The sequence below is a fragment of the Prosopis cineraria genome, unplaced genomic scaffold (assembly GCF_029017545.1).
Source record: "Prosopis cineraria cultivar Desert tree isolate PC_DT_omini unplaced genomic scaffold, ASM2901754v1 PC12, whole genome shotgun sequence".
Classification (NCBI taxonomy): domain Eukaryota; kingdom Viridiplantae; phylum Streptophyta; class Magnoliopsida; order Fabales; family Fabaceae; genus Prosopis; species Prosopis cineraria.
In genome coordinates, this window is record NW_026555343.1 from 11,804,291 (window position 1) to 11,820,577 (window position 16,287).

The 16,287-nt window shown below is 31.1% G+C and overlaps 1 protein-coding gene across 1 annotated transcript in view; it reads left to right on the forward strand.

Moving 5' to 3' along the window:
* The first annotated feature begins 11,167 nt into the window (after nt 1–11,167).
* Nucleotides 11,168–16,287, forward strand: part of LOC129289491 (patatin-like protein 1) — an 86,670-nt gene continuing 81,550 nt past the window's right edge. Inside the window, exons 1-2 of the mRNA XM_054926262.1 lie at nt 11,168–11,358; nt 11,447–11,631. Coding sequence (XP_054782237.1) covers nt 11,230–11,358; nt 11,447–11,631 — 314 coding nt within the window. The 5' untranslated portion in view covers nt 11,168–11,229. The remainder of the gene's footprint in view (nt 11,359–11,446; nt 11,632–16,287) is intronic.

Genomic DNA, 16,287 nt, shown 5'->3' on the forward strand with positions numbered 1-16,287 from the left:
TCTCAGGGATTGCGTATTCGTGAGGGGGCACACAGGAATATCAGTACTGTTTGAAATTTTTTTAAAGGAAAAATATCATTCAAGGACCATTGAAGCAATTTAATATCCAATAAAGACCAAGAGATTCTGAAATATTAATGCAGGATTATGGGACTAATTTAAAAATAATTTTAGATGGAAAAAGATTATGAAACTTGTCAACTAGTGAATGGTTTATTGTTAAATGCGAATGAGTACTTGTTAATTACAAATGGTTACTTGTTGAAATATGACTTTCACTTGTTCCTTCCCACATTGAAGCTTTTTTATATTCTTGAACTTGTTAATTAATGAATGATTTCTTGTTGAATGTGAGTAAGTACTTGTTAATTAACAAATGACTCTACTTGTCAATTAAAAAATAAAAGCATGATTACTATAGTCTTTTTCCATCTAACATTATTTTCAAATCAGTCGCCTGATCCTGCAACTATATTCCAGAATCATTTGGTTGTTGATTGATATTGAATATTGATCCTCAATGGTTCCTTGAATGATATTTTTTTCTCACGGAACCATTTCAAGAAAACATTGAATTTGAATAAGAGGAAGAAAACGGAGGCAAGTGTTTACAATTTCTTATTTTGGTCACCATGATGATCTCAATATTACAATTTTACAAACATCGCGGGATATAGTCTTGGTCCTTTTTTATTTTTTGGGCTAAAGTATCTTGGTCTTTATATGAATCGAGTTTACAGTCCTGGTCAGATTGTCATGAATTATATTCCAAGTTTAGTGCCGTCCAACGATCCAAAAAAGATTCGATTATTTTGTGCTTCTCTTATGGAAAATAAATAATTTAATTTTCTAGGTTTAGTATATTTAAGGTTTATTTTCAGTATTTTAGTAATGAAGCATTGTATCAAATAAAATAAGATATCTAGAAGGCTAGTTATAAGTGGTCGCTTTACCTTGATTTAATATGTATTTTTTCCCTATTATTAACTAAATAATACACAAAATGAGATTAAATACGATTAAAATAGGGATAAAAAAAGTTTTTCCTCCTAAACTCAAAAAAATCTATATTCACTTATGGAAGAAAGGCAACACAAGAAAGAAAGAAAGTTAAAAGAATAGCCAAAGGTGACCCCACTGTGCTAAATTAGAAAAGGAAATAGGTAATGCTTGAGGGTATGAATGGACTCTCCTCATCACATATATAAATTCCATCAGTCATACAACCACCTAAAGGCCTCTGTCCTCAACTATTAGCAAGCATTAACAAACAAATTTTTTGTAACATCCCGAAATTTTAAGACTCGGATTTATTAAAAAAATAAAAAATAAAATATTTATAATTAAATTAAAATTTAGAATAATTTGATAGAGGTCCAGAGTTTAAATTTTTCTAAGCAAAAGTTGGGTTTTATTTTATTTTTAACTATGAAAAAAATTAGCAAAATTGACCCGGGCTTTTGTGCTATAATAAAAAATGTTGGGCCCTTTCTTGTAATTTTTTCCAAAATGTTTTAAGATCAATTTTAAGAGGAAACAACATGCAAAAATGCACAAGAGAGAGAGAGGAAGAAGAGAGGAGAAAGAGAGGGAGTTAGGCTTGGATTTAGGAGGCTTTACGACCGTTGCGAGCTCGGTTACACGATAGGTAAACTTACTACTTCAATCTTCTTCTTTCCCTCTTAATTTTCTTCAATTTTTAAAAGAGAAAATTTTTGAAATTTAATCCAAAAGGCTTTATTCTTGTGAGCTTTTATTTCTTTGGATACTAGGGAGGATGTTTTGAGTTTCTATATAGTGATCTAATGTTTTGAGTGGATAATTAGATGAACAAAGGTGTTTTTGGCACAAATTAAACCCTGAGAGATTGGGTTTTGCTCCTCAATGGTTTAAGCTTATTGATTTAGTTATAATTTTGCTATTTGAGCCCAATAAGATTTAAATTAAGGTTTGGGTTTCATTATAAGAGCTAATGGTGAAAGTTGGTGACACTAAGTAAAGGTTTTTAATTGATAAAAAATTATATAAATTAGAAATTAGCCTAGTGATGGCTAATAAATAGTTTTGGTGGTTAAGTGATATTATGTAAATGGTTGGTTTAATATATAGATCATTAGGAAGGATTATGACTCATTGAGCTAAGTTGTGTGGTATGAGTTATTGTCTTCATTAATGCTATTTGTCATTATAAGTGATATGGATCACTTATATGTTATAGGAATTGTTGGTAAAACTTATTGAGAAGTTAAGGAACAAGCCAAGTCCTATTTTGTACAAGAGGAACCCTTTTGGTTCTAAAGGGTTGACGTAACAAGGGAATTTATATTTCTTATTACTTTGTTTTAGCTATTTTTGAATAAATATTACTAGCTATCATGCATTACATGTTTTAAAAGATTAAATATGCTTTATAAGGGGTTATGGGATACTACTTTGATTATAGTGCAAATATGTTTTTTAAATTGTTTAACAACAATGTTTTTATGGAAACGAGATTTGTTTGCATGTATTGTAATCATAAAGAATAGAAGTTGCACTTAAGGAAGTGTAACTAAGTAAGGTACCTTAGATAGGCTAAGGAACCTTTTAAGGGAGATTTATAAATGTTATACTACCTTAAAGTGATGAAGTGGTCAATACTCAAGAAAGGTAGACACAAATAAAAGGCATAATCTCGGTGAGAGTTCACCAATGAGAAGGTGTGGACTTTTGATATTCTGTGGCATACTGCCAGTACTCAGTGTTGCTTTACATGTTGTGGGCTCAGCACACTAAAGTGGTTAGTGTAATGAGTGTTCGACACCTCTCGGTGGGAGAGGAAATCCGACATATGAAGTGTGAGGTTAAGTGCCTAGACTAAAGTAGCCCTCACATGGAGAGTAAGTCGGGCTAGCTCTAGGAGCGAGTTAGCTTTGATTGCTCAGATTCATGTCAAAGGGGCATAGATGGTTCAATGGATTAGATCATGTCTTAGATTATGTTTTGTGCCTATGGAGGTACAAGTGGGTATAAGGTTTACTTATGAGTTAAAGAGTGCCAGGGGCATTATGTTGGTCATGAAAGGTAATACCAGCCTATGTCATGCATTCATGCATTTTAAATGGTTAAATTATGTACTATGTTAAATTTATTATTCATTTATTCGATTATGGCTTACTTTGTAATAATCAATATAGATTTCTCTATTACTGAGACTGTGGTTGTCTCACCCCTTTCTTTTCAATATTTTCAGGTCTAAGCGAAGGAACTAGTGGAGGACGAGGAAAGAAGCATAGCTAGGGGTTGTTTGTGAATTGTAAAGAACTGCAACCCCTTTCTTTTGAGCAAATCTATTGTAATGTATTTAGGATTAGGGTGCCAGTAGGATGTGATTATGTATATTTGTGGATTATATGGCTTGTGTATGAATTTTTGTTTGATTGTAGACTTGTGGCTAAGAAACTTGGCTATGATATGTGGTTTTTACAGATTTATTTAGTAGACCAAGTTTTTACTACAAGCAAATATTTATTTTGGTATATATGTGATTACATAAGGAAATGCAAAGTAGTTGTATTGCAAATGGTGTGCTATAGGCAAACATACACCTTGGATAGAAAGAGTGGGTGCGTGGGCCCCACAGAGATCTCTGAGTCAAGTGAAAATGTTTAGCGTGTGTATTCATATGTGTATATGATATTTGGAATAGTTTTTCGCCACTCTTGTGTGATTTGTGTATTTTGGGTGTTTAGGGTTGATTATGGAAAATGGCATCCAAGTGGTCAAATTTTGGTATAAAGGGTTTTTTTATCATTTAAATGTTCTATTAGATGTTTTTAGTCCTATGCAACGTGTCCAAAGTGTTCCCACAGGTTTGTGATAATTAGGATGAGATTTGGACAATTTTGAAAATGATTTTTGCCAAAAAACTACACTTTTGCATCCGGGTATCCAAATCTTAATCTGACCGTTGGATTTCTCTAAAATTTAAATCACAAGTAAAACATTTTATAAGCTTCATGTGGGCTTTAGAGTCATGTCGATCGGATATCAAACAGATAAATGGCATACTCCAGAATTTGGTCCAGAGGAGCTATCATGACAACAAAAGTGCTGTCATGATAGCAATAGTGATAATGTTGCAACATACACGAAATTCAATCCGTCCGTTGGATCTTTCCAAAATTTGATATGCTAATAGTAATACTTAAAAGTGATATGTGGGCTTTAAAGTCGCTCCGATCGGAGGTCGGATGATGAAATGGTGCACTCTGGAAGTTAGTTCAGAGGTGTTGTCATGAGCTGTCATGACAGCAAAAATGAACAAAATTTTAACATGTCTAATTTTTAATCCGACCATTGAATCTTTTTGAAATTTGGTACACTTATAGTACCCTTTGAATGTGACGTGTGAGCTTTACAATTTCTTCGATCAGGGATCAGATGATAGAACAGCACCTCCCGGAAGTTGGCCCGAGAGGGCTATCATGACAGCAATTAATGCTGTCAATGCTGTCATGACAGTATCTTTTTACCTTGTTTTTGCTTAGCTTGCTTCCGTGTGCTATAGATGAAACTTATAAATTTTTTTATTTAAAGAAGGTTTTAAATGTTTACTTTGCAATTGTGTATCTGTTTAGTGATTTAAATGGTTTGTTTCTTAAGTTGGTTTTAGAATTAATTCCTTAACCACACTTAGTTTATTTGAATTGTGTGATTTTTGGATAACACTGGGGGCAAGTGTTACATTTTCAATAACAAATCAAGCATGAAATGCAATAAGATCAGAAATTGGCAATACTACACAACATAAACATAAATAACTAGTTTAAGGCTTTACAATGACTAGCCTCAAATCATAGCATGCTTCCCCCTTGGCTCTACGTACATGTTTCCTTGAAAATTGTTGTGCCACAATAATGAAACACATGGTACTAGCAACCATAGTTCAATTTAAATAGGCATGCAAAGATAGTTTTAGAACAAACAAATGAAGTCTAGATCATTTTAGGCAAGTAACATCATAATCTCAAGTGTATCTCCCAAGAATCGAATGAAAAGCTCACTATAGTCATTGTTAACCTCTAGAATTTCATGTCATTTTTTCACATTTTTCTTGGATTTTTAATATATTTTGAACCAATTGCACATAATTTCAATACTCAAGTTAGGAAATTGTGCATATTGTTTTGGAAATTCACACCATGGATCTATTTTGATATTTTCAAGCTAATTATTGACATTTTGGTTCAAGGCCATGTTGGGGGCATTTTTGGACATTAATTGATGCTCTAGGAGGTATTAAGATAAAGAAATCTGGTGTAAAGGTGAACAATTTTTGGCTGATAAAGTTAGGATTTTAGAGTATAGAAAGGTCATTTTCGACTAAGGCTATCATTTTGGCATCTTGGGAGTACTTGGAAGCATTAAGTGTGTTGGTGCATAGATTTTGGTGGAGGTTCAGCTTAGATTTGAAGATCGGAAGAGATTTTTGCTTTATATCTTGGTTCTTATGTGTTAACTTCAAGATCCAATCTATGCCATGTGTAGATATCTTCAATATCAACTTTTTCTAGAAATTATCAAATGACATAATTAGAAGAGAAGAGAGAGGGGGAGAGAGAGAGCTAGGGTTCATTGAGTTGGAGTTTTGGAGCACAGATTGAGGCCTCTCAACTCTCTAGTAAATGATTCTAAGCTCTAATCCACGTCCCTTTTCTATGTTTTAGGTGATTTGAGGTTGATAATTGATGTAAGGATTAGGGTTCTGAATTCCTTGAGGTTTCTACCAATTAATCTTGGTTTAATGATTATGATTAAGCTACCTAGGGACTCCTAAAGTGTTTAATTGGTTTATCTTGTTGATTTGAGGTTCTTAGACATATTAGAGCGCAAGTCCTAGCTAGGTTCTAATTGTTGATGATTGTTGATTTGGATGGTGATTATGGTTGATAGAGGATTGTTTGGACTGATTAGTGTTGAGAAAACGGTTTGATTGGTATAGATATTGTTAGATTGGATTTTAGTATTTTTGGGAAATTTGAGGCGATGAATGAGGAGCCCAAAGGGATTAATTTGAGGTTAATCATGTGATTATTGGGGAAAACTATAATTTAGATTGGTAGAACGACTTTGTCGATTTATTTGGTATTTATAAGAATTCACATGATTTTGTAGATTAAGTTCGGTAATTTGCGCCCTTCAACTAAGGTGTTTGTACGGGTAACTCTTTTTGTTTTTTCTTGATTAGAGGAAACCACATTTAATTTACCTCGCATGTTTGATTTTGTTTCAGGGTGGAATATATAATATGCAATGTATATTCAAAATAATATGATTTTATGAGAAATTTTTGGTTAAGCAGGATGTTGTATTGATAATTAAATATGTGCATAAATTTTTGAAAAATGAGAATATATCATTTGATTTGGAAGCAAAATTGTTGAGCGTTTATGATGATTGTAATTGCTACCATGAGTTGTATATGCTGAATTTATATATGAGTTGTGTTTATTTGGGATGGAGGCTGTTGTTGGAAGTCTTGAAGTGATGATTATTGATCCATTTGACCACATGGTTTGCCACCATTAGGCGCCTAGTGGTTGGCTCACATTCTTAGGCCCCTTGGTGTTTTTCCTTCCTTTTGCTGGGATTGGAGTCATTCCTTGGAACATATGACACCTTTATGGCTCATAGAAAAGAGGAGATCCATGGATCAGTGTTAAGTTTTGCACCTTTGGCTAGGTTGCATCTCACCATTAATGAGCTTGGTGGCGTCCAATCATATGAAAAGATCTTATTTGGCTCTGACAACTCGTGGGTTCGAAAATGATGAGGATGGTATAAGGAGGGCATTTGCATATATGCAATGACATTATATAGTTATACGATTTGCATTACATGATTTATTATTTAATTAATATTTATTTATTTACTATTCTTTTATTTTTTCCCACTAGCTGAAGTATCTCTAAAACATGTCTGCATGCATTTTATAATAATTTCATGTGAAGGATTGGGATCTGCGAGGGGGAAGCAAGCAGAGACTTGAGGCAACTGCTGCATGCCATGATTTGAATTATTGCTTGGATGACTGTTAAATGTATTGTTTTGGATCATGACCAAATATATATATATATGTATGTATGTATGTATGTATGTATGTATGTATAATATAATATTGTTTTGGATTTTTTTTACCAACAATATTTGTGATTCATGATATATATATATATATATATTGTTTTGGATTTGTGATTTATGACAACGACGACGAGGGTGTTGTTATAGAGGTTGATTATAATTTTGGGGTATCCTTGTTTTGCCAATGTGCCTTTTCCATCATCATAAATATTTTTACTGGTTTTAGATTTTACTATCACAGTGGATATTGTTTAAAAATATTTTAGCAAGTGAGGTGTTGCATTTATGGCAGCAACTATGTTATTTAGGCACGATGGGTTAGAACGAAGAGAGAGAAAGGAAGATGAACGGCTGCGATTATAGAGGTTGAAAGTGACTGCACATGGGTTCTTAATTTTAGTTTCATGAACCTCATTCATCTATTTTTCTACAAGGGAGATTATTTTAATTAACATCAAATTTTACTATATAACAGATTATATAAAACAAAATTTGTATTACTAAGGATTAGTACAAGTTGCTCTTGGTGCTCAGTTTCCATGCGTCCGCACCAATGAAAGCAGGGATCCACGTTCAGCGCGCTCGATCTGTGCCATTCATTTCTTATATCTTAATTAAGGTAATTTTTATAAATTGATCATCTACATGTACTTCGGACAGTCCAACTTTAATATTAATTTTTTATAATTTTTATATATTTTTAATTTGATAAATATAATATTAAAAATATTTAAAAAACAATTTAAAATAAGCAAAAGAGATCATTTGAGGAGAAAATGAACGGTCCAGATCACCTTATAGGTGATGAGCCAGCAGTGCTAATCAATCCTGATGAGCATCGAATACATATCCGACAAGTTGCAAGCTTCGGCACTCATTACCACGATGAGCATCATCAGCAAGGATGATAAGATCTGAATTGTCCAGAATTTAATTTGAACTATCCAAATTTAAAGTTTTTATTTTATATCTTTATATTATATTTATTAAAATAAAAATTTATTATCACCAATTGATTGGGTAACATATTTCTAATTTGAATGGTCTAATTTAATATTATGAGTTTTTAAAATTATATAAATCAACTATTGAAATGTAATTTCAGGTAAATTTGTTTTTCTTATTTTTTATTTTTTGATATGAAGGAGGTAAGAACCAAGATATCAAGTTAAAATCCCTTCAAATCTTCAAATCTTAGCTCTACTTCCACCAAAATCCAAGCACTAGCACACCTAATGCTTCCAAGCACTTCTAAAAGCCCAGAATGATAGCCTTAGGAAAAAAATGACCTTATATACTCCAAAACCCTAACTTTGTTGGCTAAAAATTGCTCACCTTTGCACCAGATTTCTTTATCTTAATACCTTCTAGAGCATCACTTAGTGTTCAAAAATGCCCCCAACATAGGCTGAAATTAAAATATCAATAAATTAGCTTGAAAATACCAAAATAGAGCCTTGGTATAAATTTTCAAAACAATATGTACAATATTCTTGACTTGATCACATTTAAAATACGTACAATTGGGTCAAAATATGCTAAAAACCCAAGAAAAATATTATGAAATGACATGAAATTCTAGAGATTAACAACGACCAGTGAGCAATTCATTTGATTCATGGGAGGTACACCTGAGATTATGGTGTTACTTGCCTAAAACGATTATTATTTATGTTCATATTGTGTATTATTTCCAGTTTTGGACCTTATTGCATTTCATGCTTGATTTCTTATTGAAACTATGTTCTGTTAATGTCTGATGATAGTTGAGGACAGAGGCCTTTAGGTGGTTGTATGACTGATGGAATTTACATATGTGACGAGGGGAGTCCATTCATACCCTTAAGCATTACCTGTTTCTTTTTCCAAGTTAGTGCAGTAGGGTCATCTCTGGCTATTCTTTTAGGTTTCTTTTTGTCTTGTGCTGCCTGTCTTCCGTAAGTGAATATAGGTAGGTTCTTTCAAGTTTAGAAGGAAAACTGTTCTTTAGTCCTATTTTAATCGTATTCCACTTCATTTTGTATATTATTTAGTTAATAAAGGGCAAAAATACATATCAAATCAAGGTAAAATGACCACTTATCACTGGTCTTCTAGATATCTTATTTTATTTGATACAATGCTCCATTACTAAAATACTGAAAATAAAACCTAAATATACTAAACCTGGAAATCAAATGATTTATTTTCCATAAGAGAAACACAAAATAATCGAATCCTAGTTGGATCGTTGGATGGCACTAAACTAGGAATATATAATTCATGACAAGCCAACCAAGACTGTAAACTCGGCATATATAAAGAGGACCGAGACTCTTTAGACCCAAAAAACAAAAACAAAAAACAAAACAAACCAAGACTAGATCCCTCGATGTTTGTAAAATTGTAATATTGAGGTCATCATAGTGACCAAAATATCAAATTATAAACATTTGCCTCCGTTTTCTTCCTCTTATTCAAATTTCATGTTTTCTTGAAATGATTCCATGAGAAAAAATATCATTCAAGGACCACTGAGATCAATATTTAATATCAATCAAGGACCAAAAGATTCTAAAATATCATTGCAGGACCAGATGACTGATTTGAAAATAAGGTAGATGGGAAAAGAGTGTAATACCCATGCTTTTTTTAAATTGACAATTAGTCATTTGTTAATTAACAAGTACTCACTCACATTTAACAACAAACCATTCATTAATTGAGAATTTCAAGAATCTAAAAGAGCTTGAATGTGGGAAGGAATAAGTGAAGGTCATGTTTCAACAAGAAACCATTGTAATTAATAAGTATACATTTGTATTTAACAAGAAGCTACTCGCCCACTGACAAGTTCAAGAATATAGAGAGCTTGGGTGTAGGAAGGAACAAGTGAAGGTCAAGTTTCAACAAGTAGTCATTTGTTAATTAACAAATACTCACTCATATTCAATAAGAAACCATTCATTAATTGACAATTTCAAAAATCTAATAGAGCTTGGATGTGGGAAGGAACAAGTGAAGGTCATGTTTCAACTAGTAACCATATGTAATTAACAAGTATACATTTTCATATAACAAGAAGCTATTCCCTACTTGAAAAGTTTAAGAATCTAAAAGAGCTTGGTTGTGGGAAGAGACAAGTGTAGATAATGTTTTAATAAGTAGTCATTCGTTTATTAACAAATATTTATTCACATTTAATAAGAAACAATTCGCTAGTTGATAGTTTTTTTAAAAAAACAAGAAGAAAAGAAAAACAGGGGTATTGTAGTCTTTTCCCATATAAAATTATTTTTAAATCAACCTCATAATCTTATATTGATATTTCAGAATCTCTTGGTCTTTGTTTGACATTAAATTGCTTCAATGGTCCTTGAATGATATTTCCCCTTAAAAATATTTCAAACAGTAATGATATTCCTATTTGCCCCTCACAAATACACAATCCCTGAGAACAAGCTTCTACGAGATTTATATATTTGCTCGTTTCTTTCCTCCCCGCTGGCAGACTTGTTATTCCGCAAAATTAGTTCGCACCACATGCTATGCCTCTTTCTCACGACTTATTTCACAGATTTGTTATGAAACTTTCTATCTCACAATAGTACCCAAGCTATTCACAAGAGAAATGTTTCGGACAAATTTTTGAAAATAAATTCTCGTACTAATCTTGGGGGAAAATTCTACTTTGTACAACTGAAAAAATAATTCAAACAAAAAACTTCCAGTCTGCCAGCCCTATATCTACTGACGTACGTTTCTAATATTGGAATAATTTATAACGACCAAATTTAAATCGACAGCACTTGGAATAATTTATAATGGCCGGCTTGACTCTCATTATTTATAAAGAGAGAAGACCTAGACGAGATCTCTTGATCTACAATATAATTAAGTCATTAATAAATGAGCCAGACGTAGGACACAAACGCACAAGATTTTTTTTTTTTTCCAAAAAGAAAAGTAATATAAAAATTTGTAGCCCGCCGATGAGGGGTCTATAAATACCATTCACACCAACGAAGGAAGAGCACACAAGCAATCCCTAACTCTCCCTCCCTCCCTCCTCTCCCCTCCCTCTCTCTCTCTGATCATTTTTCTGAGACCTTCGTTGCTGGATAAGTAATGGAAGTAACAGCAAAGCTACCGCCTCCATCAGCTGGGAAGGTTGTCACTATTCTCAGTATTGACGGAGGTGGGGTTAGAGGGATCATACCTGCAATTCTACTCATGAAACTAGAGGAAGAGTTGCAGGTACGTACATTGTTATCGTAGTATGTAAATCTGGGTCACTCGTCTGTTGAGTTAACATATGATTTTCTCCATTTTTTATTTGATTCAGAAAGTTTCTGGGCATGAGAATGCGAGGATCGCAGACTATTTTGACTTGATCGCGGGAACTAGCACTGGTGGAATCATCACTGCCATGCTCACAGCCCCAGATGGAGACTATCGTCCTATGTTTTCTGCTCCACAAATTAAAGATTTCTACAGAAAAGAATCCCCAGGAATTTTCCCCCCAAAGAAGTACGTAAATTTCAAATTTGCATAACTAATTTTCCTTGAAAGTAGTTCGGTGATAAGAAACCCAATTACTGTTTAAGGTTTTAATTGGTCAATTTTGAATCTTTTACATGGTACTCACGTAATCCTCTTCAATATTGTTTTATTCAAGTTGGTTAAAATCTATCTGGAACTATCTCTCCATTTTCTTGAGTTATAAGTAATGTGATCTTTTATGAGTATTTTATTATATATACATATAATTATAGATACAAGATTTAAACTATGTATACTTATTGGATTCGTTTTGGAAATAGTTTTTTCTTCCAAAATCTTAATCCTATATTTAAATGTGCATAAATGAGGAGTTAGGCTTGGGTTGGATAGAAAAGATTGTAGGAAAATAGTGAAAAAAATTAGAAAGGAAAACTTTTAAAAACATTGAAATGCAATGACTTGTCACTAGGGTAAATAGATAGGATTGAGATAATCCTCTAATCTCAAATCCATCTAGTAGGATTCAAATTTGTTGTCTTAGTTGTAAGGATGGAGGTAAGCTGGAAGGCCTATCAGCAGATTACTCAGTCTATTTTTTAATGCCTAGCTTGTCCTTTACTCCTTTTAATCACTATTAAAAAAAATTTTAAAAAATATTATGTTAAAAAATGTGGAGCATTTTGTTGGGTCCTTTAAGATGTAACTGAGAAAGGTTTTTTCCCCAAAAGTATCCTTAATCAAGAGGATAATTAATAAAAAGTATTTTATTGAGACACATATTAATCAAGAATAAATATGAAAATAATATATAATTTTAAATGTTATTGATGACTTACAAATAAGATCGACTCTTCGTTCAATCAAAAATTACTGGCATAAATGTAAATTTTCATATGATTTAAAAAAAAAATAAGGAAATTGAGAGGCCTGTGAATATATACCTCATGTGTCCAAATTTCATTGGTTTCGTAGGTTAACTCAGCGTAAAAATCATGCGTTCCCTTTGAGCACCACATACTCATCAGCCATTTTACAGATTTGGGTCATTTATTTTATCTCAAAATAATTTTTTCCTGATCATTTTAATTTTTTTTATATTTTAACATTGTATTTATTAAAATAAAAATTTATATAAATTACTAACATTTTTAATATTAAATCCATTTGTATAAATATATCTCAATAGACTATATAAGTACGGTCCAACAAATATTCCGATGTCAATTTATAAAATTAAAAAAAAACATAATATTAAATTAGTTGGTCTACACTAAATCTGTACTGGTCAAATTGATCATAAACAGATATTTATTAAAAAACTTTAGATTTGATAAAAATAAAAATAAAATTTTGTTAAATCTGAATGGTCCAGACCTCACCATATGTGATATGTAGCCTGATACCCATCCCCTAGTAAGTACAAAAGACAATCTAAATTTTACTATTAATTTTTATAAATATATATGTAGCTTGGTACCCATCCCCTAGTGAGTACAAAAGACAATCTAAATTCAATATTATTTTTTTATGTTTTTTTAAAATAGAATATTAAAAACGCCTAAAATCTATTTGAAATGAAAAGTAGATATTATTTTGAAATAAAAATGGAGGGCCTAAATCAATCAAATGGTGGATGAATGATGATCGTTCAAATGTGAACGCAAAAAACCATACGTTGTCATTTCTTTGCTTCTCATACTCCTTCCTTCCTTTAATATAAAATGAAATTAATAATTTTTTTGCTTATTGAAAATATAATTTATAATCTTAAAATTGTAAAAAAATGTAATTTTTATTTTTACCAATCTTGTAATTAACGACTATAATAAATTGTTGTTTAAGAATTCAATTGACAAAAATCAAACAAGGAGTGAAATTATATTGAAAAAGCATTAATTACTCTGACTTTGTATTATATTTAAGAACAAAAAAAAAAGCTTTCAAATTTTATCTCATAATAAGACAAGAGGGAGCAGGTCATTTTTAACTATCATATCAAAATCAATGAGAAATAGTTAAAACTATTGATATTATCAAGAAGAACAAAATAAATTTTATAGTCTATCCTTATTAAATACATTATTTTTAAAAATATTTTCTTTATCATGCTCAATCTATTTCAGATTATAAGACACTTTTCAAAGTGATTTGTTGTCCTAAAATATAAGGCGCTTTGACAAAAATAAAATTTCATTAATTATACTTGTTTTGATATTATTATTCCTTTCTTATTATATTTTTTTTTCTTTCTTTCTCTATTTAACGTTTCACAAATAAGTTTACATTAAATGAAAGGTATTTCTAAAAATTTATATTTGTAGTTTAAAAAAATAATGTTGTAAGTTATATTTAAAGAACTTTATTGTTATGTATAATTTTGCTAAAAAGTGTTTTATAAACTAGGACGAATGAAATATATATAACATTGTACTCTACTTATAAAAAATTGTGAAAGGATAAATTAAAATAAGTAATTAATAATCGACTTGCTACATAAAATAACTTAAAAAAATGACCATCAATTTAAGGTGAGTTACATATAATACAAGAGGGAATGTTATAATAATCGAAAACATTTACGAATTTTAATTTAGACATAAATTATTTGTCATTATCTCGAATTAATTTTCTGGCAAATTATGGCTTAAGGAATGTGAGTCTACATCATATTCTGTGCCAGTCATGCCCTAAATACGGGGTGTGCCACCCCTGTTTCATGTCATAGATCGCTCGACCTCGTTAGATATTATGAGAATTAAGGCACAGATATTATTACAAAATGGCTAATTATGAGTAAATAATATATTTGGAAATGTCTTAGGTAAGTGAATAGTATCTCAATGACTCGTTAACAAATTCATTTCATAAAAATATTGATCTAGTATATTTATGTGCCCTCTCTTTTATTTATGTATATAATTTTTTTTATTTCACAAGAACAAATGATAGGGTATTTTAATTTAATTAATTTATTTATTTTTATGGTTCATAATTTTAATTTTATTATCAACTGTTATACATGAAAATGTTTTCATTATATTGTAGTCTACAAAAATAGTTGGATTTATCTTTCAATTGAACACTTGAGAGAATATGCTATATTGGAAATGTTTGATTTAAAATGTAGGATTAAATCAGAACGCGAGATTAAATCAGAATGTTGATTGCTAATGACAATACCATTTGGCCTTAGCTCACCATGGTACACCTATCTAGTAGAGTGCTTAGGAGGTGCTAGCACCATACCATAGTCAATGCATGTGGAATAGAAGAATGGTTATTCGTGAGCATAACATTCATGCTTATTTTTGTGAGCCTTTTGCTTGCGCTTGATTTTGTAGGCTTTATGCTTGTACTTGTCTTGTGGGCTTGAGCTATGCTTGTTAGTTATTTACCCTTGTGGACTATATATCTACACTTGATGGTTATTTACCCTTGTGAACTGTGTGTCAATGCTTGTTAATTGTTTTGATCAAGTCTTACTAAAGAGTGAGTTTGGAAAAAATTCATTTTTCTTAAAATTTGATCTATTAAAATAAACTATTATTTTTATCATATTTGGATTTTTATACTGAGCTATATAATTTCCAAAGTATTTAAACATGTGATGTTTAAAGTGAAACTTGAATTTATAGTAAAATTGTAACTGAATTCAAATAGTCATAGTTTTTTTTATTTACATAATTGCTGACATATATATATATGAGGTATATGTTATATTATTTTCAATTGATTATTTTATTAAGTTTATAAGAAACTCATTGATGTACCTTCCATTATTTTCATCAACTGTAATTGCGATGTTATTCACTGAAAAATTATTTTTGATCTCAGATAGTGTAGCTGACATTGTATGTCTTGCTAAGCACTGAGGAACTTTTTGCTGAGTAAGGTGGAGATTTGTTTTATAAATATATCTTTTTGATGTAATTTTGAAATTTATTTATTTTTTTAAAAATATTTATAGATGCTCTACATAGGCTATATTTAGGGTTCTTATTTGGTTATACACTCTGTCTGTTGGTTGGATGGAGTTGTGTTGTAATGACTAGCAAATTCAAGAATTTTTTTTATGCAATAAACAATTTAATTTTAGAATTAAAAGAAAAAAATTTGGTGCAAACTTGGAAAAGAAAATTAAAATAAATCAAGTATTTAATATGTATTTGTCAATAGTGTTTTGAAATTTAAATTTATAAATATGTGTGGTATATATATATATATATATGTATGTTTTGACGCTCAAAATAATTACAAGATTGAAATTAATACTAATATATTTTTATGATGTTTCTATGAAAGTTAAATAAATGTTATAGGAAATTGATGCCAAAGGAAAATAATATATTTTGCTTTTGCAATGAAATTACCAAAATGCTCCTCTTGAAAAGATATAACATCCTCACTTCCCCATTCATTCGTGTGTTCTGCATCCAAGAGAGGGAAAGCTTCGAGAACATTCTTCCTCTTCCTTCCTTTCGTTCATTGACGGCACGTTTTGTGAAGTGTTCATCCGTTGCCATAGTCGCGAGATTCTTCTTCCATTCTTTTTTTTTCTGTCTTCCCATTCCTCTTCTCTGTTTGGTGACGTTGTGTGTTGGTGTGCGTGTATAGGAGTTCCAATGCTAACGCTTTGTTTTTCGTTTGTTTCATTGATTCGGGTATGTGTTAAACTTTCTCCTT